The sequence below is a fragment of the Mustela nivalis genome, assembly GCF_964662115.1.
Source record: "Mustela nivalis genome assembly, chromosome: 3".
Classification (NCBI taxonomy): domain Eukaryota; kingdom Metazoa; phylum Chordata; class Mammalia; order Carnivora; family Mustelidae; genus Mustela; species Mustela nivalis.
Genome location: NC_139022.1, coordinates 141,522,019 through 141,547,873, shown reverse-complemented (window position 1 = coordinate 141,547,873; position 25,855 = coordinate 141,522,019). Strand labels below are relative to the sequence as shown.

Here is a 25,855-nt window from a genome sequence, read left to right as displayed (position 1 = left end):
GAGTCTGCTTTTCCCTCTCCCTCTGCTGCCCCTGCTTGTGTGCTCTTACTCTCTGCCAAATGAATAAAATCTTTAAAAAAAAAAAAATGAAGAGTCAAAAAGCTTATTGGTTTATGAGTTAGACTGTCTGGACTTCGTTTTTCTGATTGTGGAAAGGGAAGAAAGCTAAGTATGACCTTTGAGTTTAGACAGACCTGTGTTCAAATAATTCAGGGCATGACCCCAGAAAACTTACATGTTCTGAGCCTTAGAAACCAGTCCTCAAGCATTAGAAAAGACGACTACTAACCTTACTGGACCAAGTACAAAAGCATCAGGTGCTTGGCAAAGAAGAGACATTCTCTCAAACTCACTGAAGCCCAGGCCAAGCAGTCCCCATCTGCCGCTGGACAGTGTCCCTGACAGGTCCCCCAGCCACCACCACCCCTCACCTCTGAATAATCCAGTGTCCATGCTGCTGTGGGAAGAGCAAGATTTCAACATGCAAATCAGGTCCCATTGCTTCCTGCTTAAAACCACTTATTAGTTTAAGCATAATCTTAAATGAAACTCAAATCCCTAGGATAACCTCCTGGCCCCAGAGGATCCTGTCCAGCTTCCCTCTGGAATCTGGCTTCAAGACCAGTCTCTTTGGGCCACTCTTCAATAACAGATACCCACCAAATCCATGACGTCTATGAACAGAAATACCACTTTTCCACATTTGCTGAAGACAAATGACCCCAATATCAAGGCACTTGGGGGAACTACTTGGGATCTTCTGTGAAGTCCCAGGGCTGCCTGTGCCCCGCTCAGGTGGCTAGAATCTACCTACTTGTGGTCCCCAGGAACTCCACATAGTTCCCTTTTTTCCCCAAGGGACATTACTTTTTGTCTTGTAGGTTTTATCCCCGTCCCTAAAGTCTGACTGCTGGGTAGCACAGGCCCTCTCTCCTTGCAGTTCACATCCTTGTCGCCCACCTTCTCCCCAAGGTGTGCAATCTGGCCCTTCTTACTGCATGGCTTCTACTACTAATAAGAAACAGGCAGATACAGGGCAGTGGACAAAAAAAAAAAAAAAAATTCCTTGTAAATGAGGTCTGCATACTCCTTGTCCTTGTTTCTAATTGTGTGAATAAGCAAGCCTCTTAAACTCCTATCCTCTGCCTCTGGGAGGGTGGGTCTCCCCCAAACCCCGATCCTCACTCTCTGGCCAGACAACGGATTCACAACCCACAAATAGGGTGGCCTACAGCCCCTTGCAAGCCACTCCCTTCAGGTGAGTCATTATCATTTCTGAGGGCAGAGCTCTTAATCAAGATGATTAATAAAGAAAAAAAAAGACGGTTAATAAAGGCTAATGAAACACTATTACTGAAACTGTACGGAGCCATATACAATTTAAAACCATGACCCTGATTATCTTAAAGTGAGACTTCCTTAAAATTAAGAGACTACTACGCGCTGGATGTTTTGCAAGGTCATCTCTGTCCTCACAACTAGAGCCACAGGGACATTTCTTGGCCTGTCAGATGAAACGCTGAGAAGGTATTACCAGCACATGGCAGCAAAGGGACAGAACTTCGATTTCCACCTAGGTCTGATTCTCAACGAGTGGTTTTCTAACTACATCCCAGGCAGGGTTCCAAAGAGACAGCTGGATATTTAAGAAATGTTTTTTATAAAGAGAACTGAATTTTTATTAGAGACAGAAATGAAGAAAAGCATACTCCAAAGCACTGTACGTGAACTTCTAACACACCGGAGACCGCCCACGCACCCCCCACCCCCCATTCCTGTGTGCAGCCAAAGTAAGGAGTTTTTGTTGGGGGGGAGGGTCAAGCCTCAGAATAAAACCTGTATTCTGCCTTCTGGTGGATGATTTAAAATGAAGCTACTTTAAAATCTGCAAACTTTGCAACTGTGATTCCATTATGATCTTATTTTCCGCTTAATGTTACAAAAAAGACACGACCCAATGAACCGGGAAGATAATCCCTCAGTTCTCATTCATCTAAATGGTTAAAGTTTAAAATCCTCTAAATCTAGGGGCACCTGGGCAGCTCAGTGGGTTAAAGCCTCTGCTTTCGGCTCAGGTCATGGTCCCAGGGTCTGGAATCGAGCCCCACATCGGGCTCTCTGCTCTGCAGGGAGCCTGCTTCCTCCTCTCTCTCTCTCTTTGCCTGCGTCTCTGCCTACTTGTGATCTCTATCTGTCAAATAAATAAATAAATAAATAAATAAATAAAAGTCTTTTTTAAAAAATCCTCTAAATCTATATTGAGTTTTGTGTTTATCAAAACAGCTGCATTGTCCTCACTGATCTAGAACACATCACAACAAAAGAGGAATTGTAAGTTTGTAAAAATCATCTACACTAAAATAGAATTTGTTTAGATATCTGAGTTCTGCATAAGATGGGTTGGAAAGAATTTCACTATTTAAATTAAAAGAAACATTTGAAATCCACCCCTACACCGCAGTGATTTTTAAGTAACTCATGGTAAGCGGAGAGATGGTCTCACATTAGGGCCAACCGATAAGCAGGGGGAGAAACTGAAAGAAATCTTGCCATCTACTTTACCTTCTCACTCAATCCATGAAGCCCTTCTAAAATGTCCTTAACAGGTTGGAAGCAGCCCCTGCTATCATTTCCTGTTCACAGCCAACGGTAGGCAAACGATCATCCATGGCCCAAATGTGGCCCTCTGCCTGATTTCGTAAATAGCATTTTACTGGACCACAGCCACATCCATCTATTTATGTATTGTGTCGGGCTGCTTTAGTGACACAATGGCAGAGCTGTGTAGTTACGAGACAGACTGTATAGCCTACAAAGCCTAAAATTTTTACTAGCTGGCCCTTTACAAAAAAAGTTTGACTACCAGTTCTAGCCCACCAGCTGGAGTCTCCAAGCAAAGAACTGTATTATAGTCATTGTTTCAGGTGCTAGTTCAGTAGATACAGGGTTACCCTTGTCTTATCTATGGTGCCCAAGGGCCTACCAAACATTAGGCTCTCAATAAGTATTGGAGTAAGGAATGTTAGATAAGAAGGGAGAGGCAGGGAAGAAAGATGTATAGGGCTTTTCTTCTCCCAAACTAATTTGACATTTATCCTTCATGGAATATTTTAAAAACTAATAGATCCCTTTTCTTGTTATTTGAGCACAGGGTTGTACATCTGAATTAAAATCCAGGATGTGAAGTCAGTATTCCATTCCAAGCAAATAAACACAGATTAAAACACTGTTTTATGGAAGTCGTTAATTTTGAACACCCAGGAAAAGGCTACCCATACCAACTCAGAATATTCATTTGTTGCTGTGGTTTTAATATCACTCACCGCAATAATATAAAGCAATTGGGCTAAATTATCTTTGCCTCCGACATGAACTCAGCACTCTGGATTCGGGAAATGGAAGAGAATTGCTTTAAAAAAGAGGAGTGAATCAAGCCCTCAATGAGCTTGTTAGATCTTTTTTCATCTCCATCATTTCTTCCTAATCATACATTTTTATGTTGGTTTTCAAGATTTCTGTATGAATAATTAAAATATGCATCACTTCCTACACAGCTCTCTATAATTTTGACTTTTTAAGCAACTCACTTCATTATACTTGTGTTCTCCTATGTAACAAAGAATCTGATTTCAAGAGTTTTAAAATTAGCAACTGAAAATCTATTCTTGTCATGGAATCAAAAGAGAAAAACGTTACTCAGTCTGCTTTCTGCAACTATTTAAATTCCCGAGCACATGTAATTCCTGATAAAACGATGAGGACTGAGAAGACAAGGAATGGAATATTGAAATACTGGATAATGAAATATTGATGATTTCACTGAAATATTAATATTTAATTAATGCAATTTAATTAATTTAATTAATTAATATGAACTACTATTTCATTGAAAATATTCTTGAATAATGAAATATTCATCTATGGGTACTTCCAAGGATAACCAATGCAGTTAGATGTTCTCAAATCAAGATATATTTGGGGAACATTAAAGCATCACTCACACAGGACAAAATTGCCTACACACTCAGGATACAGAAAAACGGCAGTCTGAGTCCACAGAAATAGAGAATGGTTCCACTTCAGGCTCAAGAAGTAATCCTGCCCACAGCGCAAGGTCAGGGCTGTAGGAGCCCTGAAAAAGTCAGGCAATGCAAAGGAAATCCAGGAAGGATCAAATAATCCTATCTAAAGGACCCAGTCTTTTAAAAATGCAACCTGAAAACCCCAACAAGTCATGGGGAGATTTAGGTTACACTAAGAAATTTTACTGGTGAACTGTAGGATGTACAATATCTATACAAAATAGAACAGAAATTCAACAGTTCCAAGAGGCTTCCTACACCTCGCACAGGGACTTGAACCAAGAAGTAGCTGCAGGCAAGAAAAATTACAAATGACAAAAACCTGCAACAGTATCCAATAAATGAGCCCAGTACTCCATCTTCTCCAACTTGGGGCCTCTCTGAAAACATCTCTAAGGAAGGAGGCTAAGAGAGCTGGCCAACCAAGCACATACGAGGGGGACAAGGTCTCAAAAGAAGAAACGACTTTTGTTGGAACAGTAAGTCTGGGGAACGACCTCAGAAAAGGGGCTTGCTGAGTTTAAAGAGAGTAGTCTTGGGGTGCCTGGGTGGCTCAGTGGGTTAAAGCCTCTGCCTTCGGCTCAGGTCATGATCCCAGGGTCCTGGGATCGAGCCCCGCATCTGGCTCTCTGTTCAGCAGGGGGCCTGCTTCCCTTCCTCTCTCTCTGCCTGAGTCCCTGCCTACCTGTGATCTCTGTCAAATAAATAAATAAAATATTTTAAATAAATAGATAGATAGATAGATAGAGGGAGTAGTCTCGTTTGGCCAAACAACTCAGGTTGCAGCTCCAAGCAGAGCTGGCCTACAGACAGGTGCAGGCCACTGTGGACCATGCCAGGACCTTTCACCCCCAGAAATCAGAAATAGCGGCCACTTGGAGCACTAACTCAGCAGTTGCAGTATCTTTAAGCCAATTACTCTGCACTGCGTTTATCAGATGGAGGTAGGAAGGTTTTTGAAAAGCTGGCACTGGGAAAATGAATTGGACTAGAATTTTTTCAGTGACCAGCATACCCTCAGTCCTTATTTCATACAGAAAGTCCCAGTCCAGGGGTGCCTGGGTGGCTCAGTCAGGTAAGCGTTGGGTCATGATCCTTGGGCTCCCTGATCAGCAGGGAGTCTGCTTCTCCCTCTCCCCCGCTTGCACTGTCAAATTTTAAATAGAGGGGCGCCTGGGTGGCTCAGTGGGTTAAAGCCTCTGCCTTCGGCTCAGGTCATGATCCCAGGATCCTGGGATCGAGCCCCACATCGGGCTCTCTGCTCAGCAGGGAGTCTGCTTCCTCCTCTCTCTCTCTGCCTGACTCTCTGCCTACTTGTGATCTCTGTCTGTCAAATAAATAAATAAAATCTTTTTAAAAAAATTTTTAAATAGAATCTTTAATTTAAAAAAAAATCATACAAAAAACAAAAAGACACAAAAAAAGAAAGTCCCAGTCCAATAACCGCAGGAGAGTAGTTCAATAATAGCACTTTAAAAGTGCTCAGGATACTAGGGGTGCCTGGGTAGCTCAGTGGGTCAAAGCCTCTGCCTTGGGCTCTGGTCCTGATCCCAGAGTCCTGGGATCAAGCCCTACATCATTCTCTCTGCTCAGTGGGGAGCCTGCTTTCCCTCTTTTTCTCTCTGCCTGCCTCTCTGCCTGCTTGTGATCTCTGTCAGTCAAATAAATAAATAAAATCTTAAAAAAACCACACACACACACAGAGTTTTCTCTAGATAAATAAATAAATAAATAAATAAATAAAGTGAAAGTGCTTAGGATACTAAACTCCTTTAAATGCTTTCTGCATTTTAACTCTGATGAAAGTACTATTATCATGACCATTTTGCATACAAGGAATGTGGGGCACAACAGGTAAAAACCAGAGAATGCCAAAGCAGGCAGAATGGACCCCAAGGTCTATGTCCTTTACCATTCTCTGTGCAGCCTCTTGGCCCAATCACCGACTTTGCAGCCATCCCGTGTTCCTATGCCAGGCTCTGGCAACAATGAGGCCCACAACCCAGCCCTGCCAGGTGACATACCATGCTTGGTCAGGCAAAAGATCCAGGAACTGAGGCCTGAGGTGGGGCAGGGCAGGCCCATTAGCACCTCTGAGCCAAAGCACAATGGACACCTTAGCCAGGCAAGCAGGAGCTGGATTTCTGCCACACTGATCCCCTAGGCCAGGCATCCCTGCAGCGTTCTAAGGCAGCTCTAAGGGCAGCCCTGGAGGGAGCCTCAATTCAGTATTGGTAGTCAAAGCCTGGGAGAAGATGACTTAAATGAGACTAGGAGGGAAAAGGGGGACTTACCAAGTTCTAGCTCTGATCATTTGAAATAGGTAGAAGTCAGGGGTCGGGGTAGGACAGATCATGCAGGCCATTTCGGCTTTACGAACACATCCAGATTATCACACAATGGTTCCAGAACACAGCGTGCCAGACTACCTCCCAGGCTGCCCTAGCAGAATGACCCCAAGCAGTTCTGCCTTCAGAAAAATTGGCCCTACAAGCTGCCTAAGACCAGCTTTCACCAGCTTCAACAGTTTCTGGACTCAGCACTTCAAACCACCAGTTCTCTGCCCTGGAGTCTGGTGCCAGCCGGGACCCCAACCCTGGGAGCCCCTCTGTGGCTTGTGCCAGGGAAACCAAGTCCCCCAAGAGTCCAGTCTCCTCCCTCTCTAGGGACCAGGACACCCTTAGAAGCTTGACTCCTCTTAGCAGAAAAGTATAGGCAGAAGGTGTGAAGATCTGAGCTGTGGGTTTATTTATCTGAACTAGGACCCTCCCCGCCCCATAGCACTACTAACTTGGACTTAACCTTCTCCCAAACACGTAACCAAAGAACTGCCAGCTCAAATTCTTTTGGAAGCACCTACCTGACTCCATCTTTCACGTTACAGTTACCCTGACCTCACACTCCTTGATGCTTCCTCTCCAACAAGCCCACCTCACAAGAGTCCCCCTCCCCAGCCTTTCCAGAGAGCCCTCTGGCAGGGTGTATGTCCCCAAGTAAGTTGATTAACTTTTCAAAGTCTCAGTTTTTACACCTGAAAAATGGAGCTGATACTAGTTATCTACTTCACAGGGCCCTTAGAAAGTGACTGCCAACCTTGAGGGCATTCTGCTAAGTGAAGCAAGTCAGAGAAAAACAACTCTGACAGGACCTCGAGGCACAAACCAGCGCACAGAACAGAAAGGTAGTTGCCTGAGGCAGAGTTTGGAGAGTGGCAAAAATGGGTGAAATGAGTCAAAAACTATAAACTTTTAGTTACAAAATTTAAAAAGTCCTAGGGAGAAATGTGCAGCATGGTAACTTTAGTGAAAGATACTGTATTGCATATTTGATGGTAGATCTACAAAGCTACAAGGAAAAAAAAAAAACTGTAACTATGAATGATGAAGGATATTAATTCATTGTGGTGTTCATTCTGCAATCTATAAAAACATCAAATCATTGTGTTGTACACCTCAGTTATACCTCACTTAAATACCTTCATTGTTGATATTGGCAGGTATTTTCTGCTCTGACGATGAGCAAGAGGAAGCATCAGAGAGGGGATCTGGCACTGTTCTGGAGTACAAGTATTATTTCAGTGACTCCTCACCAAACCCAAGGGGGGATTAAGAGTAATTCTCCCCCACTGAGCAGAGGAATAAAGCACTGAGCAGTCACTTGCCAAAGACACAGTGAAGGTGAAGCAGGGCATCTTACTCCGACAGGTGGAGGGTAGGTGAACCATGAAACCCCTCCACACCCAGAAGCGCTTTGCGAAGTATCCCATCCACGGGTGGCCAACCTCAATTCCTTTGAGATCTTCGAGGCTCTCCAGACCAATCCTCCTCCTCTCAAGACTCAGGAAAAGGAAGGGCACCTAGGTAGCTCAAGCATCTGACTCTTGGTTTGGGCTCAGATCATGATCTCAGGGTCTGGAGATCTAGCCCAGTGTGAGGCTCCACACTCAGCAGAGGGACTGCTTCTTTCCCTCTCCCTCCGCCCCTCCGCACCCCCCACACTCATGGTCCTTTTCTCTATGATAAATCTTAAGCGGGGAGACAAAGGACAAGGAGTTCTAATACCCAGCGCTCTCAACCTCTCCTTCTCAAGGACACTGACTGACCTTCACCTCATTCACTGAGAATATATCTGAACCTGGCTCAGCCTCTCTCGTGGAGTCCTGCCATGGTCCCAGCAGCTTTGCCATCCATAAGCATGCTCCATCCAATGCCTTGGCTGTATTTCTTCTTCTCCTAACCTCCCATCTTTTCCATTGCCAACCATGGCCACACTAGAGCTTCCCCTCAGAGAACAGCTCTACCTCTGTGATCTTAAGTTCAAATACCCTTTGGTCTAACCACATTGAACTCTCCTTCCCTCCAGTTTTCTTAACACTCCCGAGGATGCCTATCATTCAGCCTCATCAAGACCACCAGTCCCTTGTGCATCCTTTACCTTGTTTGCCCTTCCAGTAAGTCAGCTCACTGTCTGTAGCTTCAACCATGGTCTTGCCATTGTCCTAAATGTCTGGAAGAAAAAAATAATTCCCAACCCCACCAGATTCAGGCCATTGTTCAGTCATGGCTTCTGAACTTCATACCAAACAGCAACCGACGCTTCCGGTTCCCCGGTCATTACTCGCCGTCGCTCTTTAGCTTCTAGCCCACTCAGCCAAGCCCATACTCCACATTTCAGTCACCACCAGCCAAGGGACTTCTCGGTCTACTTCATCAGCATTTATCCATCTTCAGTTTGGCCCCATGTAAAGAGGAAAGGTGCCCCTCACTGTTCCCGGCCCCTCCAGCTCTGGCTCCTTCCTCTTCCCCTTCATGGAGCAATTCCCTGACATGGAGCAACTTCCTGACAGACGTCACTGCAGCAGCGTCAACACCTCACCTCCCACCAGGCCTGGGCGCACCCTGGCCCACCCAGGTCAATGCAGACTCAAATCCAGTGGCCACTTTTCCGTCTTTATTTTCATGATCTCTGGGCAACTGGCCACTTCCTCGTTCTGGAAAGATCTCCCTTCTCAGCCTGCTTGACTCCACACTCCCTGGGGTTTTCTTCCCAATCTTTCACTTCTCTCTCAGCCTCTGTTTTGGCTCTTTTCCTTTTTTCCAATCCCACAAAAACTGCTTGCCTACTATAGGCCTGCATGAACCTACTATATGCCTGCATGAACTGAGGGACTGGGCTTCCTGGGGATTCTTCTCTTCCTATTCTGCATGACCCTCCCAGATGGCAAGCTCATTCATGGCTTCAGGTATCACCTAAGTGGTGAAGACTGGGAGTGGAGACATTAGCCCAACCGGAGTTCAAGTTCTAACTCCCACACCACAGCCAGGACACTCCATTTCTCTAGATGATAGTTTTCTAATCTCGAAGATAACAGTAATGAACAATACATGAGAAACACTTAACACTGTGGCTCCCACATGATAATAGAATAGTCTATGGCAAGGAACAACAAAGGCACCTACTGTTTCTTACTTCATCTCCAGGAGTCCTCTCTGAGCTCCACCAACCTACATGAAACCTCAACTCGGATTTTGCACAAGCAGCAAAAACTCAACAACACCAAGATTAAATTCCTCATTTTTCTCTATCATGCCGTTCCTTCAAGGGTGACCTACCCCAGTACATGACCCCACTAGCTACCCCAAAACCTACGGTGGTTTTAAAAGATGCCCACAAATTCTTCGACTTCCTCCTACCAAGAGGTGGTGTCCATCTCCTGCCCTGGACCCTGAGCTCACCCGTGGGACTGCCTTGATGAACAAGATAACAGTCCACTTGGTACCACGAGGCTGCTGAGGCTCAGTCAGAAAAGACTGGCAGCTTCCACCAGTCTCCTTTGGCACATTCACAGTGAGACTTCCGCCTGGACGTGAGAAGTACAATCCCTCTGATACAGCATGGAGACAGACCATGCAGAGAGATGGCCCCAGGAGTCCACACTCTTCAAGCCCCCAGCTGTTTGGCTGTTCCCAACCCCAAATGCAAGACAAGTGCATGAAGAAGACTTGAGATGAGCCCAGTCACCATTTGACTATAGCTTCCTGAGGGATCCTGAGCAAGACCAGACTTGCTGGCCCTAATCTACCTCCAGATTCATGAGTCAACGAGTTCTTGTGCACGGCCACTCGTTGAAGGTGATTCATTAACACAACAGAGAACCAGAATAACGCTCAAGCCAAAAATCTAAGGATTCCCTAAAATCGTTCTCACCTCCTACATCCAATTGCGGAATTGAAGCAATTCTTTAAAGCATCTACTTCTGCAGATCGGTCCTACTCCTGACTGGTGGTGAATACCATCACTCCATTCCTGAACCAGGAAAACCGCTCCCTGTCTTCTTGGTCCCATCTGGCCTCCCTTCTCCATCCCTCACAGTGCAGCCCGATCAGCCCAAGGCAGTCCAGGCAAACTTCGGAGGTTCCCATGACGTGACCCTCGCTGGGCTGTGCAGCTCAAGGCACATCCACTGCTCTTGACTCTGCTCCAGGCACACTGAGTCCTGGGAGGTCCTTGAAGTGTGGGGTCACTTACCCCCGAGGCTCTGCACAAGCTGTTCCTTCTGCCTGGCTCTGCCGGTCACTGGGCCAACTCAAGTCCAACATTACAGATTAAAAAGGACTCCTCTTGGAAGCTCTCTTGGGCCCTCAAGTCTAAGTTAAGTTTCCTCTCAGACACTCCCTCAGTAACTTTTACTTCACTCTAAATGGAATGAGCCACTCCAAAATGTAACTGCCTATTTTTCATCTCTCAGAGTGTAAATTCCCTGACAATAGGCCAATGGCTCACGCACTTGTATCTCCGTAGAGCCAGGACCACATCAGAACCTAAAAGGATCAAAAAATTAGAGTTGTTTCAGTGAATGACTGATAAATTATATCAAGGCAACTCCATCACTTAATAAATAAAACTGGAAGAATGCAAGACAGCTAACTCTTCCCGAAAGTATACAAAAAGGACTAAAATTTTTTTTGAAATGAAATGAACACTTGAGATTACCTAATTAATCCCATCTTTTTACAGATGAAGAAACAAGTTAATGAGACTGACGGGCTTGCCCAAACCTCCACACCTGGTTGGTGGCAAAGGCAGGAACAAAAATCAGGTCAATTAACTCCCATGGTATCATTGTGACATGTCCGAATCTGAGTAAACCACACAGCTGAATAGCACAGGAATTTCAGAATATGGCCAGTAAATTCTCAAGATTAAGAATCTGTTTTATAGGGGCTCCTGGGTGGCTCAGTGGTTTGGGCTGCTGCCTTCGGCTTGGGTCATGATCTCAGGGTCCTGGGATCGAGCCCCGCATCGGGCTCCCTGCTCCGCAGGAAGCCTGCTTCTCTCTCTCTCTCTCTCTCTCTCTCTCTCTGCCTGCCTCTCTGCCTACTTGTGATCTCTGTCTGTCAAATAAATAAATAAAATCTTAAAAAAAAAAAAAAAAAGAATCTGTTTTATAATCCTCTTGTATTATATTATTCTCATGCCTGAACATATAGAGTAGCTTTGGGCAACTTTTGGGCAACTCCAATTTCTTTGGAGTACACACCCATCAGAATGGGTAGTGAGAAGGACTGATAATACAAGTAGTATTGGTGAGGATATGAAATAAGTGTAACTCTTACACTGGGAGTGGTCCAATTGGTTGGTACAGCTGCTTCGGGAAAAAATGTTTGCCAGTATTTAGTAAACCTGAACATACATGTACCCAATGAGCCTGAAATTCCATTCTAACCAACAGAAGTTAGTATCTCCACCAAAAATATGCACTAGAAAGTTTGTAGCAGATTCCAAATATCCTCAAAGTGAAAACAGTCTAAATGCCCAACAACAGAATGGATGGACTAGTAATGATATATTCATAATTACACTGCAACAAAAAAAAAACAAATTATTGATTCATCCAGTATGGATGAATTACACAAGCATGCTGAGTGAAAGAAATCCTAAGCCTATCTGTGATTCCATTTATGGGACATTCAAAATCAGGCAAACCTAATCTAGTTCAGTACTACCTGGGAAGGGACAGAGAGAGCCTTCTGGAGTGTTTGAAAGGTTTTATATCTCCGTTTTGGGGGTGATAACACGATGCAGGTACATATAAACTTAGCTTTACTTTTAAGACTTGAAGTACAACTTCAAGTGCACAATTAAAATTGAGTGAAAGTGAATGAAAAATCAAAAAAGATAGGAGCACATCAGCTTTATAGAACCTATGTTCAATGTAATACAATATAATTTCATTTAACCCTCAAAAGAGCCCTTAAGTTTTGTAAATATTATTTACTAGTCATGGTTGAGTTCAAAAAAATCTCTGAATCACAAGAGAAAGAAAGAGGGAATAAAAAATGATAGCTTAAAAAAAATCAACTTTAACATTCTTTTTGGGACTTTTCTTTTTGTAGAACAGACCAAAAAGTGTGTTTTATCCAAGGTCAAGGGCAACTTTAATGTCCAGCTCTTAAAAAGTACATGAAAGGATGTGTTCCTACATGATGTTTACTTAACTCCACAAAGATTGTACACTGCCAGTTTTGAAGAGGAAAAAAAATCTCTAAGATGTCACTGACGCAGGGCAGGAGACAGGGGAAATCAAGGATATAGAGACTCACTTTGTCTACACTTCTACTGATACCATTATATTGAGTCATATGGACTCATACCAATCAGTACAGAAAAATCTAATGTGATTTTTTTAAGTACAGTTTATTATGTTTTTATCAGTGCTAATCATCACAGCAACCTCTGATGCTGTCTCAGTTTAGCACAAGAGAAAATTGTGATTCAGAGTGATTTATCTTAGACCAGGTCCCCAGGATTTGACATTTTAGAAATAAGTGCATTCTAAATATATATATACTTTCATCCAAATGAACTTGAGGACTAATACAGGTATGTCATGTTTTTATTCTGCTAGGAAATAAAACACTGAGAGAGACACTATCATTCACTATCATTTCAGAGTAGACCATATAATCTAACATCTACAAAAAGTTGCAATATTTTAAGTCTCTAAATGTATGATTACTTTGCAAGACTTTCCTGATTTTTCCATTTTGCTATGGACAGATATTTGGACAATACCTTAGATCACACAGGTAATAGGTGGAATACCCAGGAATCAAATACAGAATGTCAAAGTTCTTTTCTTCTCTGCTGCAATAGTAGGTACAGATTAAGATCATGGACATGTCACCAACCCTTATGACAACCAAGGCAGCTGTGAGGACTCCACTCTGCCTAACCCTCGGTTTCCTCAACAGCAAGACAGGAATAAATACTCCAACACCACTCAGGGTTGGCAAAAGAGCTAAAGGAACAGCAGAATCAGAACACTTCCTGCAGAATCAGAGAACAAATTCTCAAGGGTTAATCAGCAGCAGCACAAACTTTATTATGTGACTTTGACTTAAACACTGGTTGATTCTATGGAGCACTGTTTAAGTGCATTACTAATATTAATTTATTTAATATCAAAAGCTTTAAAATGCAGGTACCTTTGGACCCTACAACTCTACTTCTAGAATTTGATCATAAGCAGAAACACCCCAAATGATTAGAAACACTGTATGCAATAATCCCTCTTTTAGAGATTCACCATGTAATCTGCATATTAAAGGCTGTACAATATAGAAACTTGTTTTACTTTGATCCAATTTTTAAAGTTACTTGGCACTGGAATTGCTTTTTGGCACAAGACTCATTTAAGTACCACTCTTGGGGCGGCTGGGTGGCTGAGTCTCTTAAGTGTCTGCCTTCGGCTCAGGTCATGATCCCAGAGTCCTGGGATCAAACCCTGCATCCTGCTCTCTACTCCATGGGGAGCCTACTTCTCCCTCTCCCACTCCCCCTGCTTGTGTTCCCTCTCTCACGGTGTCTCTATCAAATAAATAAATAAAATCTTTAAAAAAAAAAAAAAGAATTACCACTCCTTATAATATACTAGCATATAATACCCAGAATTTATGCAGAATATTCATTTCAGTGTTATTTATAACAGCCAAAACTGGAATAGAAAATATTCAATGGAAAGGTGATTAGTTAAAAAAAAAAAATTATGGTTTGTCAGTATATAATGCAGGAAACTAATGAAGAGAAACTTAAATTTTAAGTATTCATACAAGAAAAAAAGCAGGTTATGAAAATGTTAACTGGTTCTTTCTGGTTACTGAATTACAATTTCCCCCCACTGTGCTTTCCAAATTTTCTTTTACTTTAATAATATGTTACCAAAATAATCTGGCCTTTCACTGGCAAGAACAGGTGTACACATGCAGAGATGTTAATAGGATTACAAAATGATTGTTATCAACTGTAAGACAGGAAGCATAATACTGAAATGCAAATGAAATTTCATTTATAGGACTCACTGTGTAGTACTAACAAGTAAACATCTACAAAGCATGCCTCAAAACCAACACCTATGCTCTTCTGAGCTGCTCACAAAATGCAAATAAGATCTACATACAAAAGCGTAAATGGTATTATCCAAACCAAAAACAAAAAACAAGTATCTATGGATATATATGAGTAACATTTATTGATCTCAAAACAAAAAATTTTCAAGAAGGGTGGCAGGTTACAATTTCTGTAAAATTATATTTAATCTATTGTTAGTATATTCTTTATACATACATGCAAATGTAAAAATGCAAAAACAATGCATGAGAATGATACCCACTAACTTCAGTACAGAAAAGGGGGAGCAGCAGGCTTTAGCTCTAGCCTTAAAGGTTTTTTTGTTTTTTTTTTTTAAAGCAGTTTTGAGCTAAAATGGTAAGATGTTAACAACTGTTCATCAGAGAGGTAGGCAGGTACATAGAAGTAGGTTTTATTATTTTCTGTACTTTTCTGAATATTAAAAATAAAACTTTGAAAGAGCTATATTTTGTTGTAGGCTCCTGACTCCATGATTAGGAACCAGTACAGTCCTTTGGTGCCTCAATCAGTGGCCCTGGGAGGACTCCAGGTGGTCATCCACTTCTCCAAGAGTAAGGCCAGGGAAGCAGCTACCCGCTCAAAAAACACCCAAGAATCCCTCTCAAGGAGACAGGGACACAATTCCGTGAGATAATTCCTCAACCCTGAGCAGCAGTCCAGAGGTCAGACCAGTGCCCAGCAAATCTAGGTACAAAGAAACCTGATAAATGAGACTGGCCGGCAAATCCGACTTTCCAAATGGGTCCTCCCAAAACCATGTAGGTGTGTTTGGCTGTGAGCCAAAAAGCAGAGCACCAATGTTTATGCAAAAAAGAGTGGAGAAAGGTAGTTATACAAATGAAAGCAGAATTCCTGAGTCAGCTGCTTACCTGAAGGCACAAAGCCACGCCACTGCCCCCAGCAGGAACTGGGGTGTCTCTACACTCCTGCCAGGGTTTCTCCCAAAAAGCCACAGGACAAGAGACCTGTCAGTTCCCAGTATTGGGTCTGTGATTCAGGCTGCCCCTCTCATGTCCTCTCAGCTATCACCACGTAGCCAGGACCACACTTTTCCGGGAATGGGCTTGGAATTCACCAAGCTGGGCTCACCCTCTAGCCCCCACACTCCAATCTCACTGAACCTCAAGTTCCCTCTTTTCTAAGGCCGCGTATTGTAAGTCGGTAGTCTCTGGTTAACAGGACCGATGGGAGGACGAAGTTAGGTGACAGGAGTAAGACACTTTGCACCGTACTTGTTACACAGTCCCCTCTGATCCTGGTGGTGATGATCAAGGTGGTCAGGGACCCTGCCCTGATCTGATGAAGGAAACAGACTCCAAGGACAGCCACCACCCTGGGGCCATTCAAGGGCTATCCCCACGTCTTGATGTCAGCACTAGAAGTCAGAACTGGCTACATAATTTGTGAGGCCCAGGGCAAAATGAAAATGTTTTGCAAAGCATCAAAGATTCAGAGGCTGGTCGAGCCCAGAGCATTAAACCAAATGTAGGGTCCTTCGAAGCCTGGTCTCCCACAGCCACGTGCCCCAGAAGGCAGCCCTGCTGGAAATAAATGTGCTCACTCACTCACTCTGTAGACACTGGAAATGAAGGTCAACAAGAGCTCAGCTTTCTAGACTCACCCAAACACTGGAAGCATTAGGGCAGATAGATGCGGGGGCGGGGGTACGGGGTGGGGGTGGGGAACTACAGCATAACTAAAGGGGGCTGTAGACCTGAAAATAAATAATTCCATTTGTGAGAAGTTATCAAGAGGAAACTGCTGTTTCCTTGTTCTCTGCCATGCACTTACCAGAACTTCCCCAAAAGTCTTTCCTTCTTCCCAGTCTACCTCAAAAACGAATTATTTATAGTGAGTATCAGGGGAGTGTGCCCAACTGAAATCCATAAGCAACACTGCTAGGGGCCTCGTGTCTGCTGGGACAGCCTCACTTCCCAGGCAGCACGTGGCGGGAGCACAGCAGGCCTCAGACAAACGGACAACTAGGTCGGACAACTAGGTCCTCAGTCTCAGTGACCTCTTCAGAAAAGAACTGTAACTTGTGACAGGCAAGAGGGTGCCCCTGCAGTGACAGAAGAGGGCTAACAGAGTGGCTGAGAAATCCATTTGTGGTCACTTGATGAATCATTAGATGGTGACAGTCAGTCACCTCAGTGACCAGAGTCAGTATATTGTGAGACAAGCAGCTCAGGACACAACGCAGTTGTTCATATTCAGCCTTCTCCTTAACAGTCACTTAGCAAAGCCAAGTTCTTGAGAACAAGGGAACCCTGGTTAGCCTCCTCAAGACCCCTGGTTTGGTTTGTTTTTTTTCCTTTTACCCTTTACTTAAGCAGCCGCACAGTAATTACATGAAATACACTGTAAAAATTTCAACGGTCTCCCAATAGCTTCAACACCAGGCTGAAGGAAGTCTACAAACCCAGCTCTATTCCTTAGCTGTGTGAACTTGGGGAAAGGACACCACCTTTCTGAGCCCTGTTTTAATGCCATTATGTGGGAAAGCATTCATTTACAAGTTATCTGGCACACAGTAAGCGCTCTATAAGTGAACTCCCTCCACCCCAAGCATGCCAACAAGCACATGGCTTAGGCTCCCAGGGACCGTGAATCATTCCTCCTGTGGGACTTTCCTTAGGACTCCCACTTCCAGACTTCTAAGACTGCAGCAACAGAAGCTGGAGAAACAGAGCAAATGCCTCCAAGTCGAAGGTCCTGCTTAATGGTACAGATGTTCTTCAATTTGTTTTGCCATTCCAAGTCCAGATGGTAGATCTATCCTTGCATTAATCTTATGATTCAAAGAATATTTACATACAGTTAAGAATAAAACTTGTTTGGCCTTTATATTATAGTCAATTTGACCAGAGTCAGAACATACAATTTATAATGTTCGTTCAGGGTTAAACACACACTTCAAATTTAACCAAGCACCAAATAAAATCCAAATGTGCCTTTACTCCTCTTTTCAAATAGGCACATTTACAACTTACTAGTACTTATAGGCTCTGTTGTTCCAAGCAGATCATGAGTTTCTGTTCTTGATCAGTTGGTTTTTATTCTGTAGATGGTGATGTACTTGTGCTGACTTTCTCACCCAATCTTCTCCCCTGACACCCTAGTCTTTATAATGGCAGGTACAGCCTTGGACCAAGAAACTAGGCCAGGTTCACCAATCTATATGGGAAATCTAAAACGCTGGCCTTAAATTCTAAACACAGTATACAAATGCAATGATCCTAAGTTGACAATTAGCATCCAAGACTCATCAACCATTTTCAGTTGCCACATTTTCAACTCTAACCCTGCATTTTAGTTCACAATAAAACAAAAACATGTAAAACAAGAAACCTACCAGAAAGCCAGGGAGCACATCAGAAGCTACCTTCTCTCTGATGCACCTTTGACATCCTGTCCTGCCATGGACTCTCCTAGAGCCACAGGCCTGTCCGTCTTACCGCCAAGGGGACCTCAGCTGGGAGCTCATTCTCCCAGGACTTTCAGGGCCATGTACAAAGCAGGGAGTTCCATGAATATTTGCTGAATGGATGAAATAATATTAAAATAACAAGGGTCTTATGACATCTTACTTGCTGATTACTACTCCAAATCTTTCCATATACTAGCACTAGTTTAAAAGTTAGCCCAATATGGACATTGGGGAGGGTATGTGCTATATGGTGAATGCTGTGAAATGCGTAAACCTGGTGATTCACAGACCTGTACCCTGGGGATAAAAATACATTATATGTTTATAAATAAATTTAAAAATTAAAAAAAAAAAACAGCATTTACCAGTAAGAAATCATTAAGGTCTTAAAAATAAGCGATGTAATCACAATACAATAACATTCTATATGGGGGGGTGGGGGGAGAAAGGTGCTGCTTATAAATCCCTTTCTTTCCCTCCATGATCTCATTTAATTATCATAAGCAGAATGCATTTTACTATTTTGATGGCAGAAGGGGGGGAAAGGTAAAATTCTAACCAGTCAACAAGAGCTAGGACAGAAAGAAAATATGAAACTGAATCTAGAAGTTGATCTTGTCCAACCCACTGGAAAACCTGGTAGATATGTTTCTCTTTCGTTACAACTAGATTTTCTCCTACCTTACTCCCTGGCTGGTTCTACCTGTCAAGGGAGAGTAAGATGCCAGTACTGCCTGTTGGAACAATACCAAATTTTTATCCACAGACCCGACAGGTATGACCATGGCCTTTCAAGTCCAAGGTGAAGGTGGAGAAAAGGTGTGTGGCCTTCTAAGCCAATTTCCTTAACCAAAAATATGAGGTTTTTATATTTAATTTGTCACCCAGGCCAAACAAAGTATCTTGATAATCTTGAAGTGTAAAGGATACATTCTGCATTCCCCAGAACAAAACACCTAATCCAAACAGATTTTATCTTGTCTCAGTTTAGAAGCTGGTGAGAAAAGTAGGGCTGTCCCTCCATCTCAGTGATTCAATTCAACAAATACTGGCACTGGGTGATATTTATTTAGAATTAGCAAATTACCACTATATCCCTGAACTGAATTAAAAAACTCCATCTTGAATATTACAGCATGATCCCTGTCCCTTACCTTACTGGTCACCTCTAATTGAGAATATTTATTTTTAAGAAAATCAACAACCTCAAAGATCAGACAGCTACATCACTTGCTTCAATACCCACAGTACTATTATTATAAGCTATTAAAATAGCACCTACCTTTCTCCCATTTCTCTTCCTTTCTAATCTCGAAGTAAAAAAGGTTAAGTGATGACATTCCATCCAAAGAACAATGGACAATACATACACAGAGCTCCCTCTTCCAGCTTCCAATAGCAGCAACAAGAAAAGTCAAGCACCGATTAAAAAAGAAAAGCTAGCATACACCAGTATTCTTGTCAAGTGGACAGGGAGCTCTACTCCACAAGCCCAGCAAAACCTGAAGAGCCAATCTTGTCAAGAAAGGAGCATTTTTTTCTGGAAGTCAAAGAACTTGAGAACTGATTTTAAAAATAAAATGCCAGATGCAGTCAACAGAATTGATTTTTTTCTAGAAATTGTTTTTTAATAGACACCATATAAAGATTACATATAAGCAAATGAATCAATTTGAAAGACAAGAAGAGTGGAATGTGTGGCACGTCATTTTCTGTGTTGGTAAGAAGTAAATACAAAAGCATGACTCTGAAGAGTTGTATCTTTTAACTGAAACTGGACTGAAAAATTGGACTTCATGTTTAAGGACTGTCTTAAATGTTTTCACAGGGGATGCTTGGCACACTCATACAAAATGACTTATTTCCTTTAAGTTTTTATTTAACAGCTTCACTGCAGTTGTGATTTTTTAAGCTTGAAGTCACAAAATTATATTTTTTAAGTACCAGTGCAATAGGGTGTGTGGGGGCATGGCAGGTGAAACCAAAAGGCTGTGTCAAATTTGGGGCCCACTGATTTTAACACAAGCCTGTTAATAAACTGCCAAACAAATTAATCTGCTTTTTAGGTACCCTGAAGCCCCACTAACAAATCATTCACCACCTTTAGATAATCCACCTAGAAATTAACCTGAGTAATCACCAATTTTCAATCCCCGAACCCCAAGCGGTTTGGTGGTTTTGACACCTTGGTTTTGTGATGCTATTTGTAAACTTAAAACTCATCCACTAAAGAAATACAATGATCAGAACCACCAGACTTCCTTTATAGGAATTACTTAAGTATATAAAATTAGCTTTGAGTAGTACAGGTAATGTCACCCTTTCCTATTTGGAATTATTCTCAACAAACTTTGGCTTTGAGTGGACTACAAAACAAAACCATAGTATTGTATTTTACCTGGCAAGCTACAAAATAATCAGTTACTTGATTTAGAAAATCTAAAACACTTGGCAACTTTTAACCTACAGGGCACTCTGAATTTTAAAGGACACGGATAATCAGATAACCTCTATAACTGGCTCCAGGTGTAGGTGGATAATGTCCCTTTATCACAAAGATAACTGACATCAACAAATGAACAAAACAGAATTTGAACTCAATTTTTTTCTCTCTGTTCCATTCACAAGGTCGTGCGTTTTAACTTCAATCACCACCCTTCCCCAGAAGACAAAAACAAGCCATTAAGCTTTAGGGGAAACATTTACTTCACATAAACTAGAGTTAAGTCCAAAGACAAGAAAACAGTACAAAACCCGTCCTTATCCAGCATTTCTTGATCATGAAAGCTTCACACAGTCTTTCTTAGAAGAGCATTAAGTTTAATTCCTAGAAGGCAACGGCAAATCTCTGCCAGGGCAATCCATAGTAAAATCCACTGCATGTGTCCAACAAGATCACAGAAGGGTCAATGTTTTTAGCCAGCTACTGCAACTCTACGTAACTGCGGTCTGAGCTAACAAGGTAAACCTGGTAATTGTATAGGATCGAACACAGCCAATGTCAGTGAGGTTCCCCTTGAACACACACATGCAGCTCCGGGGAAAGAGAATTTCTGGAACAATACAAGATGCTTGCATAATTCCACAAAAACACGAGTGCATTATTAAAATACTGCTCAGCCCCAGCATTGTGCTGACACTTCCCACCTAAACTTCTCAGCACAAGCCCGGCCTAAAAAGCAGCTGCGATCCAGGGTAAAAGCCACATGCACCCCCAAGAGGTACAGTGGGACAATGCCTGCCCTACCCAGTCCCGACCAGGCTGCGATGTAGTTTAGTCCCGTCTACTTTACGGTAATGTGCTTTTAAACCCTCGCCACGACCTAGGTCATAGCTTTAGAGATCTAATAACAACCAAATGACCGGGGCTGCCGGGCACTTAGTAAGCCATTCTGGTTATGGCTCTTTAATAGTACCTGGAGTTCTGCTAAAGAGACAGCACAAAACTCCTGCCTCCCCGGAAAGAAAGTCCTTTTCGGGGAGCGCAGAGGGAAGCAAAGAACCTGATTGCGGGCAGAGGACGCCCCGCCGCCGCGGCCCCATCTCTCCGGCACCCCCAGCACGCCCCTCTCCCCGCAGGGCGGTGACCGGGGCCGCACCTTTACCTGTCAGCTCCACCACCCCCTCCGCCCCGCCGGCCGCCCCTCGGAGTCCCAGCACAGCTCCAGAGCAGGCTGCAGGAGAAAGAACCCCAAAGGCATCCCATCCCAAAGAAAGCTAGCAAAAAGGCTGTTCCTCCAGGCGGAGGGACATTGGGCACGTCGGGTTCCGAGAGACGACACTCCACCCCTGTCCCTCACCTACCAGATAATCCATGTACAGAAACGCCTCAGTTATCCGGAGATCAGACATCCGGCAGCCTAAAGCATCCGGAACGGCTCCGAACCCGGAAAAAAAAGCAGCTTCTCTGGCTGCGAGCGAGCAGCCCCTGAAAAAGCCAGCAACAACGAAAATAGCCGAGAGCAGCCGAACAGCCGAAGATTACACAAGGGGCGCGGCGATTGGCCGGGCGGGCGGGCAGAAGGAAAGGAGAGCGCTCATTGGCTGCGGTGCCTATAAAAGGCAGGCCACTGCGGGTGGCAGGCGAGAAGCGCGGGAGCGGTAAGGGCACTGGTTCCTGTGAGCCGAGCGGAGGGCGGGGGCTGGGGCAGCGCAGGCGGAAGAGCGAGCGGGGAAGAGCGAACAATCTGCCGGTGCTGCAACTGCCCGAGTTCTGCGTGCTCCCGTAGCCGCCTCTTCGGGCAGAGCGGAGCAGAACTGTGCTCCAGTGCCGGAGAGCCGTAGTGTCCCCTCCCGCCCTCAGTAGGAAGCGAGCCCTGAAGCGGGAGGCGTGGTGGCCACCGACACCTAACGCCGCTCTCCCGAGTGATTTCCTGCGGGCTCCGCGGCCTCGACGCAGCACTGAGGGGGCGCCTAAGGAATGTACTCTCCACAGGCGGGCCTGTGACGCGGTAACCCCAACCTCCCACCTTGAGGATGTGAATCTTCGAAGCGGACAGCTCCAGCCTGAGGTCCCTCAGGGTACACAGAAGCTTAGGACACAGCCAGGGGTAACCCACGGGGCTCCCTTAGAACACCAGGTTACCCTCAGATTTCACTGTATACCACGTGAAAGGAGAGAAAAAAAGAAAGTCGAGGGACAAGGTAGACCTCAAACACCGGAAAAGTAGCGGTCAGGTCTTCACAGGCTTGGCGTCCAATTGCACTGAGCACAAGTCCATCATCGCTAAAGAAAATGAGCGATTGGGGCGTCTGGGTGGCTCAGTGGGTTAAAGCCTCTGCCTTGGGCTCGGGTCATGATCCCAAGGTTCTGGGATCGAGCCCCACATCGGGCTCTCTGTTCAGCAGGGAACCTGCTTCCCCCCCTCTCTCTCTCTGCCTGCCTCTCTGCCTACTTGTGATCTCTGTCCAAAAAAAAAAAAAATCTTTAAAGAAAATGAGCGATAGAACAAGCAGCTGTCTGGCAATGTCATGTACTATCGTGACCCGCTATCCTGGTTAAGAGGTAAGAGTATAAGCAGGTGCATTTGAGGTTTGTGCATTTCCTGGTAAATAACTGGGGGAGGGTCTCAATCAGTCAAGAAGCTAAGTAAGGGGGCGCCTGGGTGGCTCAGTGGGTTAAGCCGCTGCCTTCAGCTCAGGTCGTGATCTGAGGGTCTTGGGATCGAGTCCCGCATCAGGCTCTCTGCTCAGCAGGGAGCCTGCTTCCTCCTCTCTCTCTTTCTCTCTGCCTGCCTCTCTGCCTACTTGTGATCTCTCTCTGTCAAATAAATAAATAAAATATTAAAAAAAAAAAAAAAAGCTAAGTAAGAACACAAGAACACTTAGGTGTTGGTTTTTGTTTAAGATTCAGGCTGAAGGGGGCGCCTGGGTGGCTCAGTGGGTTAAGCCGCTGTCTTTGGCTCAGGTCATGATCCCAGGGTCCTGGCATCAAGCTCCACATCGGGCTCTCTGCTCATCAGGGAGCCTGCTTCCTCCTCTCTCTCTGCCTGCCTCTCTGCCTGCTTGTCATCTCTCTCTCTGTCAAATAAATAAATAAATAATCTTTAAAAAAAAAAAAAAAAAAAAAAGATTCAGGCTGAAGAACGACACAATGCCGGACATACCAACTTAGGCTCGCATGATTGAAGTACTGCAGCCACTGCCACCCCCGCCCCCCACGCTGTTGGAGACCGGAAAACATCGTTCTTACCTGTATTATTAGTGCTTCCCTACGAAAACGTTTTAATAGTAAAACTTCAGCTGGAATTTTTCTGAAGAGACTCCCCGACTGTATAAATGTTTGAAGGGTTGGATTTTTATTTTCCACCTAACTTGACACCTTCCCTTTTTGCGTCCTCCAGAATGCATTTCCTTACTGTAAGTTTACCTGCAGCTGCCAAACAATGGAATTCACCATCAATGTGCAGGAAAGGGAATGCAGCCCCTTACAGGGACCTTCAGGTGAGTGGACCATGTGATTTGGCGTTTTCGGTCTCTTCTCTCTGAACGAACCTGTTTCCGCAACTAAATATTGAGAATTCCTGTGGCGGGAGGGTTTTTTTTTTTTTTTTTTTAAAGGAACTGAAGGACAAATATACACTTAGTATAGAACTTGACTTTGTTGATTAGATTTACACACAAAGTTGTATAAATTAAACTTCTGCAGAAATTTCAATGACTTTTGCCTATTCAGGGGCTAGCTTGCCTCAATTGCACTAAACCAGTAGATCCAATTTTGATTGATTTATCAGAATGCCAAGAACACATAGTTTTAGAAGAGATTTTTTTTTTTAAGATTTTATTTATTTATTTGACAGAGAGATCACAAGTAGGGAGAGAGAGGCAGGGAGAGGCAGGGAAGCAGGCTCCCAGCCTAGCAGAGAGCCTGATGTAGGGCTCGATCCCAGGACCTGATCATGACCTGAGCTGAAGGCAGAGGCTTTAACCCACTGAGCCACGGTGCCCTAGAAGAGATTTTGACCTGGATTCTAAAGTGATGAGCTTCACTAAACCTACAGCACAATTGGTTGAAATTGACAGAAGTCACAGTCCTCTCACATTTGCTGGCAAAAATAATTCAAATAGACCAGAAACCTTTTGGATTTGTTTGTTTGTTGTTGTTGTTTTTTTTCTTTCCATGAATAAGCATACTACAAATAGGATAAAGGGCTGAGTTAGCAAAAGAGACAGTCTGTTCCATTGTCTTAGTGAAAATTGAGGTCTTGACTACTGCCAAGTCAGACTTTTGAAAAGCCTATCCGTTTCTATGCAGGGGAAGATAACAGCTCAGGAGCAACTGCCTTCCTTTAAAAGATAACCTTAAAATGCTCCTCAACAGAAGGTCATTACTCTAAACATGGTTCATCCAGTTTCTAGGAATGAGTAAATGGGTTCAAAGATGGGACTCTTGCAACTAGAAACTTTTAAGTCTAAAACATCTCCATGTCAGCTTAAACTTTTGTCTCCAGTAAGCTGATATCAAAGTCCCACATGTCTAATTTTTAAGGATTAGTGGCCTGGCAATCACGAACATTTGCCACTACTTAGCTAGATGAGCTTGTTTGGGTTACTTGTTTCTTCCAGGCTTCTGTTGACTCAACTATAAGATAGAGTTGAACTAATCACTAGATTATTAAGGACCGTTTGATATCTAAAAATCCATACTCCTAGTTGGGGAACATGGACTTGTTCTAAACAGATAACTTCCCTCTTCCAAAAGAATTTGCTGGGTTTTGAAGTATGAAAACAAGACAAGACATTTCAAATGAAGACTCACCACTTCAAGGGGTAAATATAGAAGACAGAACTAGACCTGGCAAGCAAACCCCACCCCAGCACCACCTTTTAAGAAGCTGTCAATCCCCCTTGAGACCTCCCCAGGATCATTTAATCTTAGTAGTGCATTGCTGATTAGTTTCCTATTGGCGCTATGACAAATTACCACACACTTGGTGACGTAAGATACAAACTTATTCTCTTACACTTCTGTAGGCTAGAAGTCCTGAGACTTATGGGGCTTTAAAAAAAAAAAAAAGAACAGATCAAGTAGTTGGCAGGACTGGTTTCTTCTAGAGATCCCAAGGGGAGAGTTCTTTAGCTGTGCTCCCACTCATGTTCATTCTCTTTTAAAATCTTTTTAAAAATCGGGGCGCCTGGGTGGCTCAGTGGGTTAAGCCACTGCCTTCGGCTCAGGTCGTGATCTCGGGATCCTGGGATAGAGTCCCGCATCGGGCTCTCTGCTCAGTGGGGAGCCTGCTTCCCTCTCTCTCTCTGCCTGCCTCTCTGTCTACTTGTGATCTCTCTCTGTCAAATAAATAAATAAAATCTTTTTTAAAAAAATAAATAAATAATAAAATCTTTAAAAATCCTAAAAATGGTGATAGTTGTAAAAATCTGTAAATACACAAAAACTGTACACTTTAAATGGGTG

The 25,855-nt window shown here is 43.6% G+C and overlaps 1 protein-coding gene across 2 annotated transcripts in view; it reads right to left on the bottom strand.

Annotated features, from left to right (window-relative positions):
• Window positions 1–21,925, bottom strand: part of ARL15 (ARF like GTPase 15) — a 392,574-nt gene extending 370,649 nt beyond the window's left edge. Inside the window, exon 1 of one of the 2 annotated variants that reach the window (XM_082723229.1) lies at window positions 21,748–21,925. In XM_082723229.1, coding sequence (XP_082579355.1) covers window positions 21,748–21,795 — 48 coding nt within the window. In that variant the 5' untranslated portion in view covers window positions 21,796–21,925. The remainder of the gene's footprint in view (window positions 1–21,747) is intronic. The other variant, XM_082723230.1, reaches the window with a different exon arrangement.
• Between the last annotated feature and the right edge of the window lie 3,930 nt (window positions 21,926–25,855).